The 8,492-nt window shown below is 48.8% G+C and overlaps 1 protein-coding gene across 1 annotated transcript; it reads right to left on the bottom strand.

Annotated features, from left to right (window-relative positions):
* Nucleotides 1–1,858: 1,858 nt before the first annotated feature.
* On the bottom strand, nt 1,859–3,988 carry LOC134150982 (interleukin-20-like). Its single transcript, XM_062595227.1, has 5 exons — nt 3,830–3,988; nt 3,658–3,723; nt 2,512–2,664; nt 2,036–2,110; nt 1,859–1,936 (listed from the first exon to the last, which is right to left on the bottom strand). Exons 1-5 carry the CDS (start codon nt 3,986–3,988, stop codon nt 1,859–1,861), a joined length of 531 nt encoding a protein of 176 aa, XP_062451211.1.
* Between the last annotated feature and the right edge of the window lie 4,504 nt (nt 3,989–8,492).

The raw sequence follows: 8,492 nt of genomic DNA, 5'->3' as shown, positions 1-8,492 counted from the left end.
AGAAGCAAGGAGGGAGCTTGGGGTGGAATAAATCCCGCCCGCCCGCCCGAGGAGCGATCCGGAGCCGCTGGGACGACACGGCCGGAGCCGGCGCCAGCAGCGGCTCCCGGGGGCCCCCCGGTCGGTGCCCGGCTGCCGCCTTTCCCGGTGCCACCTCCGCGCGCGGCCGCCCGAAGCCGCTCCTGGAAACCGCCTCTGCGGCACCGTTAGGAATTGCCCGAGCTGGGAACATGGCAGAGCAAAGCCAGGTCAGACGTCTGCCCTGCAGCCTCGCTCGAGCCGTGTGTCAGAGGAACACGGCAGGAAAACTCCATTACTAGACATGCTAAGGCTGGAGGGCTGCCAGCCTCGAGCAAGGCACGTGCAGCCAGCTGGGGGGGAAAGAGCCCCAAGGCAAGAGCAAATGTCAGTTCAGTTGCCATCCCCTGAGGGAGGAAACTGCGCCTCGAAAAAAATATATCAAAATTAAAAATTACCTTACTTTAGGAAACATTTCCCAGCGACAAGAAATTTTAAAAAGCCATTTGCACGATGTAAGGAGCAAGAATCCAGGGAAGCAGGAGGGGCCGTTTGCGTTACTGCTCGCAGCTGGGGCGGCCGATGGTCCCACCACATGCCCGGACGCCGTGAAGCACCTCACCCCCTCCTTTCCACGCCACCAAACACGTTCCCACCGCTCTGGCCGGGTCGCTCGGCTTCCAGCGAATGGGGCCGCTCGCTGCCCTCGGACGCCTGCCCCAGCTCAGCAGTGAACTGTCGTGATTCACAGCGAGTCTCAGGCCAATCTCGCTCCCGAGGTCACAGCAAACACGTCGGCTTGCCTTTAACAACAAAAGAGAAAACCACACGAAACCAACAAAACAAAAATCAGAGCGTTCTTAGCCCTCCAGTTTTCTGGCGACTATTAAAAATAACAACATTGCTTTTTTTTTTTGCTTGCTTGTTTGTTTTTTTAAGTCACTAGCATTTAGGGACACGTTCTCAGGGCTTTTTTCTATGTCTGAATCCTTACAACTGTACCTATTATGAAAGGACACTTGCTAAATTCTGTTCAAAAATTTCACCAACAAGAAGGAAACAGCTCTTTAGAATTTTGACAAACACACTCCAACACAGATTAACAGTTTTGATTTCGGTTTATTTACAGTAAGTGCAACCGATTTACACAAAACGCATTACTGAGTGTCAGTAAATTACATAGGACACACGATCTTTTTCCTCCTGTTCAACAACCACGTATCTTGCATTAAAAATGCTTCTATTACTGATAAGGCAGAAAACACCATTTGAAAAGGAAATACAGGTTTTTAAGGCTTGAAATCCCTGCTGGGGGCTACTCTTGCAAGCACTTCTCCCTCTGTCCGCTCACTAGTTTCAGGCAGAACACACCAGTGGCAGCAGTTTGCTAGAAGTGCGCCCAGATCTGTAAGCGCTGCTCTGCAGCGTTAACCAGACCCTATCAGTACCCACCAGGGATCCAGTACTCACGAATATACAGTCCTGTACAAAGAGCATGTAACTTAAACAATAATTCTATTAATTTTTCCTAGCATGTGTCTGCTAGTAACACAGGAAAAAACCTTTTTAGACTTTTCCTTGGAGAGCATCGCTTGATAGGAAATGGGTGCTACGCTGATCTGATTGAACTAGATATTTCTGTCCTAATGCAAGACTCTACCAGTGTGTTTCTGGTGACCTGCCTGGCTAGCAAAACACTTAGTGTTTGATCAAATGTCAGCTACAATCAGCGAGAAACAGCACTGAAACACTACATTACTTTCCCGACTGCCACTGGCGTGTGCACTGCGCTCGAGCAGCTTCACAAACCCTCCGCGGGGTGGTTAACGTCAGCTGCTCTCTACCGAGACTTCTCCATCCAGTCTAGTAGGATATCAAGCTCGCCTAAGGATTTAATTGCCGCAGACGTGACATTCAGCTGAAATGGACAGACAGAAACAGGCTGTGAGCAACAATAACGTGTTAAAGTGAATCTGAGTACCTGCGTTAATTAATAGACTTAGTGTCATCAATTTACCCCTTCGTAGTTGGTAAGTATTTGGTTGAATTTCTCCATGGATTCCTGGCCACACTTGCACATGTTTTGGTTATGCTAGAAGAATAAAATAAAATTCATTAGTTCAGAGCTTTCATTTTTGAAAACAAGAAATCGCTTTCTAACTGTGATGGAAATTATTGTACAGACTGAGTCCTTGCGAAACTGTGAAAGAGGCTCACTCCGTAAGCCAGATTTCAGCTGGGAATTCACATTGATAGAAAGGGCCAGTATAAATACTAGTTTTGAGGGCTAACTTGGGAGTTAGCTGACAAAGAGGCAAATACAAAAACTTCTCAGTGGACACACAAACTCCGCTGTTCACGTCACTCTCCCATGTATCTCTTGATAAAACCATTTTGATAAATAAAGATGTTGTAACTTTATAAAATGTTTGGCCTTACTTATATGCCAAATACAGCAGAGGTAAATAAACTTGAGGAGTAACCCAGACTTACACAGTGCGTGAGTTTCCTCTTGATGCTGAGGAAGGAGTTGGCAATGCTGCTGATTTTTCGGTTGACATAGGAATCCTCGGTCGTGCAGTGCTTGAAGACTTTGTCCACGTAGAAGTTGAAGAGACGATCGATGATGCAACATTTATCTGAAGACTTAAGTAATAAGTTTTATTTTAAAGGTCTTCCAAAGTGCTATACAGCTGCAGTTTCCAGCCACTCTGCCCTTCGCTAGAACAAGCCACCTCTACCACTGATGGGGCAGCCGGCAGGGTGATATTTTTGACATGTGCAAAGCTTTTCCAGCTCTGCTTGATATATACTGATAATATAAATAGGCAATTATTTTAGATTGATTTTCCAGAAGATCAGCATTCAGCGAGTCTCATTTAGTCACCTAAATAAGCTGCGGATTTTGAAGTCGGGTATCAGAAGATTCTGAAACCTGCCACAATGACCATGTTCATGCACAGAGCACAAGAGCTGCAAAAAAACATTTTTTTCTCAGCAAACCAAAAAATCACAACTGTGATCCTGCAAAAAGGTCAGAATGAAGAATGTAATTACAAAAATGTAGTTTGCTGAGCATGATCTTCCCTATTCCTTAGGGATGGTGCTACCACATGCTTTAACTCAGGTGTTCAAGGCTTGGATTTCTTGCCTCATGCTGATGACGTGTGCCCAGCTACCCAAAGCTGCCTGCCTTCACCTCCTTCAGTCACATCCATCTGCTTCTGGATTCCTTAACCATTTTCCATCCAAATCCTGACTCATCGTGATTTCCCTCCCCCAACAGACTGTGGTGGAGAGTCACTGATAAAGCTGCTGTAACGAGAGCACCGCCTGGCACAAACCCACTCTGCCCACTGCTTCTGGAGAAGCACACTCAGCACTGAAACCTTCTGCTCGCTGAAGCCTGTGGCAGGGGCAGGAACTGGCAGAGGGACACCCCCCTCTTTCACATAAGTGATCCACATCATTTTATCCTCCCTGACCTGTCCGTTTTGTGAGTGCCTGTACTTCACAAGAACTTAGAAAAAACCATAGTGTTGAACAGTTTCCCAAAAAGCTCCCGACTGGCACACTCACTGGCAGCTAGCCAGTCAAAGCTAGTTAGAGAAGAGCAGGAGACCCAGGAAAGGTACCTACCTTAACCCGGTGCAGAGAGTGCAGGTGAGACAAAATGCTCACGGTCCTGATGGGGTCTCTGGCTTGCTACACGGGAAAAGACAGCTTTGGTGACATATGAGCTGGCTCCCGAGAAGCTTTGGGAGCAGTACAGGGAAGAGCTTTGCCACCTTCACGAAAGAGCAATACTTACGATATTTGCTTTAATTGCAGTGAAACCAGACCTAATTTCACTCACACTCATTGAAATCCTGCAAGGTCCAAAGTGGAAGATTTTGCTCCCGTTTGCTAGCATCAAATTCAACCAGCAAATAACAGAAAAGAGGCAGAGGAAAAAGTGGGATCCCTTCATACTGCTGCGGGATGCAAAACGTGCTGGCTGGCTGGGAGACCTGTTCAAGGAAAGGATAACATTTCCTCACCGCATTTCCTCTAAAAATCATAGCAAAATTAACCAAAACTGTTAGGTCTTATTAAGACTTGTAAATGTAAGATTTCTAAGCTTATATTAACCCCTTCTTCATGGGTTATACATACATGTAAAAGAATAGCTGAGCTCACAGTAATAATTACATTGGACAAATCAATTTGTTCATATATGTTATGAGCTAAGTAACATAATTGTGATATTTATGAAAATATACACATTTTAAATATTACTTGTTGTGTATATATATGTGCATTAGAACACACACTGTTTAGTATTCCTTACCACTCCTCACGTGCAAGAGAAAAAAACATTTTTTAAGCATAAAAGATCTCAAAGAAGAACAGACTGAAAATGCTAGTAAAACCTTGCATATAAAATAAGGTTTTTCTCAAAATTCTAAGTGGAAAAATAAACGCAGATAAATTTAGCACTTGAAAGTCTCCTGACTCAGAAAAGCAGGACTGAAGGTAATTGCGTCTGAAAGCAGCAGATCTGACAAAGATGAAACCATAGCAGTATACGCAAATACGTACAAATACATACAGCAGAAGGACAAACCAGTATTTTACCTTTTTTCTCCGATATAGGTTCACCTCTCTCTCTCTCTCTCTGACGTCTGATCTGAAGAGCTCTGAAGAACATGTTTTTATCCAGGTATAGGGAGGAAATAACTCTCGGATTAACTTTTGGGATTTTTCTCTCTTTTCCCAGCATATATTTCCCTTGGTAATTTGCTGAATTAATTACCTAGTGAAAGCGACCAAGTCATTCCCCCACAGGTGTTTCGCTAGCACATGGAGGCGGGAAATCTTGGCATTTCCTTGTTATCTTTTGCTCGGGAGAAAGGATGCGTCTCAAAGGAGGGACCATCGCAGGGGTTCCCCCCCCCCCAAAGCGCCCAGCCTGGGGGGGCGACCGCATCGACCCCCGCAGCGCCCGCGGCTCGCCCCCGCCGGGGAGCCGCGCTCTCAAACCCCTCCCGGGAAAGGGCCCTTGCGGACCCCCCGCCGCGGCGCCGCGTGGCATCACGGCACGGAGCAAGCGCTCCGAGCGTCCCAAGGCGGCAGGGACTCTGGCACGCCGCCCCCGTCGAAGCAGCGTGACTCAATGCCGGCACGTGCCCTGGCACGGTGGGGCCTTCAGTCGCCGCAGACCCCGCGCTCAGACCCGTTTCTCGGGGGGGGGGGGGGTGGACCCTCGTCTCCCGCGCTCCGCCGGCACTCCAGCCTGGAGACGCTCACGGTTGAGGAGAGGGCTTTGCAAAGCCCCAGCTCCCGCTTCAGGGCTGGAGTAAGCCACTCAGTTTTCAGGAGCGCGCATGATTTAGGTGATCATTATGCACGGTCCAAAATCATCATACTGCAAAGGAAGAGAGATTTCACTTAAACCTTTAAAAGTCTACTAGCCTTGCAGCAGTAGTGAAATGTTGCCTACAGAGACTGCTGCTGCGAAGGCTACGCTTACACTGCTACAGGTATTAACTGCTGAGAAGACGGTGACACTCGTACACGTTCGGTCCTTGAGCACAACAGACACGGCATCGTACTGATGTTTCAGATCCAGACCCTTCTGGGAATGAGGGCTTGCCGGTTGAGGCACACTGTCGTGTGAACGTGGCCGTACGAGCAGGGCCGAGAACCGGGCTGTTTCACAAGGAGACAGCTAGGATGTCTCTGCACCATGCTTTTGGCTCCAAGGTCAGCTTGATTGTTTCTGTAACCCCTCTGGAAATAGCTAAGTATGGTCTACAAGAAAAAAAATGAGCAGTTAAACAATCTTCTTGGACTACTCGTTCCCAGTCGGAAAACTCAGGTGGAGCAGAAGACATGGGCATGGCAAAGGAGGACCTGCTATCCTACAACCAACCTCCAAACCAGCCAGTCTGCCCTGGATAGGAGCAGGAGCCTGAATGCATGAATCTTGCAATGTAGGTATAGCTTGTGTCTGCACCTCTTTGGGTCAGAGTCATTAAATGTAATTTTCTTGAGTAAGTAATTTATTGATAGCTAAATTCAATCTGGAGCGGATATCCTTCATAACAGTAAGACTAGGCGAATGCTTTTTGTGCCCAGGCTAGTCACCGTTTGGCATACCACTGAAATCACCACAACGCACCCAATGAATACCTACTTCAGTCCTGTATCAGCTCTGTAAAAGAAAGCAATCGAAATGCGGGCCCAAATCCGCAGTATGTTGCATTCACCCTTGCCAGGGTACTGGAGTGATCCTTGGCAGCATGTGGCTTTTAGTACAGTGCCCTCCCCCCTCAATTCCCAGTTTCTGCACGTAATTGCAGCAGAAGTTTCACCTGGAGTGGAGGAAGAGGCACCCAAGGGCCCACCTGTGCCAACAGCTTTCCAGGCAACCTCAGTCCACACCCAGCATCAGTGAGGAAATGAGGGAAGAGGCACTAAGCTGTTACTTAATTATGTAAATTGCAGATGAGAAGAAGGGATTTTTTTTCCCCCTTTTAGTGACTGAATTGATGCTCAAAGACAGGTCAGCCAAAACTTCCAGCCAGGCCCAGGAGGAAAGGTGACAGAGTAATAAGGGAGTAGAAGTGACACGTCATACTACGGGGATTCAGCACGTTGCTTCATTAAACTTCTGCGTGCTCTTGGGTGCATCACTCAGCCTTGCTGTCCTTTTATGACCATTTGCAGAGCAGCAATAGGAGCATCACCCTTACCTCAAAGGGCAAGTAACAGAGCAAGCACGTTAGACTTTGGGAGACACAATCCACACAGTTTTCATTTTTGTTTTGGAAGCATACATGCAAAGATCGTGTTTGATTACGCCCAGTGTTGGGCTTCTGGAAGGTAAGAATATCCCTGCATTTCAGAACAGGTCTGATCCTCCCGTTAACGCTCATTAGTGGCAAATTACCAGGGATTTCATCATGCATTGGACTGAGTCCTGAATGGCACTGATCACCCTGACTTGACTCTCTGCCCCAAGAAGTTCCTCGCGTGCACGGTGCGTAGGACGGAGGTTCTCACCTGCACGCCAGCCGCAGCAACGCGAAAGTAACGTCACAGGAACAGCAAGGCATTTCTCATGCTCTCTGGGAAGGAAGAGGGAAAGAAGAAACAGGGCTTCCTGAAACACGGTAGCATGACAAAACAGATGGCAAGATCAGGTAATAAAATGGGAAACGACTCCCCGAGGCGCTTTCTCAGAATAATTAACTCTTTTGCATAGAAGAGACCTCACGACGCGCTGTGCTGCGGGGAAGCGATCCTTGGCCCCGGCTGCCTCCCAGGCTAGTCACGGCTGATGGGGAAGGCTCCTCCCTCGCGGCTTTACAAAAAGCACGTTGCGACAGGGCTCGTTAAAAGTAGTTATGGCCCAAATAATCCAGGGAAATACAAGCAAGGCCAGTATAGTGCTTTGTTAGCTAGCTGCCTAGGAAATTAAAAAAGGAGAAGCCAAGCCCTGTGTTTGACTGGCTAGGCTGAAAAAGAACCACAGATGGGAAGTCAGTAGGGAACACCATATTCGCACCCCACGTCTGCAACAGACGTGGTTAGGAAGTGCCACTTCCCATAGCCTTTTTGCAGGAGGGCAGCACCCGTCAGCGCCCCAGGCATCCCCTCGGGGCAAAACGGGCCCCAGCAGCGCTGGGGGACGCCCAGGCTCTCGCTGCCGGCGCTGGCACGTCGTGCCCGGCGCTGCCCCCACCGCAGCGCCTGCCTGCGCGGGGCCCCGCAGCAGCCCGGAGCCGGAGCTGCCTCCTCTCCCGGCCTGCGAGCGCTCCCCGGACGGCCCGGCAGGGCTATGAGTCGGGCAGGCTTATTCCACCCATGCTCAGCTCAGGAAATAGCTGCCACACAGAAACGCAGCAGAAGAATGATTAATACAAAAATCACAGTCTTGCATGCAAACAAGCGCCCGAGATTTCTGCAGCAGGCTCGTGCCTGCCTGTACCTACCTAGCACGGATGTCGTTACCGCAATGGGGACTTGATTAACTAACTCTAACTCTGAGTCAGTCCCATGCTTTTCCAGCATCTCTTTTCCACTGACATCAGTCCACGAGCACTGCTTTTGCAAACTCTTCCCCAAATCAAAAGATTGCTCTGGGAAAGCAACCTTCCAAGAAGCCTCCCTCCGCGCCCCTGCCTCTTACCAGCCAGGCCGCCTCGCGGTGACTCCTGCCGGGACGGATGTCTCATCAGCACCGCCACGCCGAACAAGCTGCCTCGTTTGCATCAGCACGAAGGCGCCAAAAGCAGCATCCCTGCTATGGCTACAGAAACACCTCCATAGCAGTAGGAAACACTAGACTGATGCAGATGAATGATCGTCGAAATGACTAACAAAGCGGTGCGCTCCTGGAGAGCGACGGAGCACTAGACGCCTACACGCTAAAGGGCATTTACGTCTGGGAAACTCAGTAGCAAATCCAGGTCCTCCAGCATTTACAC

Source organism: Rhea pennata, chromosome 25, assembly GCF_028389875.1.
Source record: "Rhea pennata isolate bPtePen1 chromosome 25, bPtePen1.pri, whole genome shotgun sequence".
In the NCBI taxonomy this organism is placed as follows: domain Eukaryota; kingdom Metazoa; phylum Chordata; class Aves; order Rheiformes; family Rheidae; genus Rhea; species Rhea pennata.
Note: the sequence above shows the minus strand (reverse complement) of the source record. Positions and strands in the feature narration are given on the sequence as shown.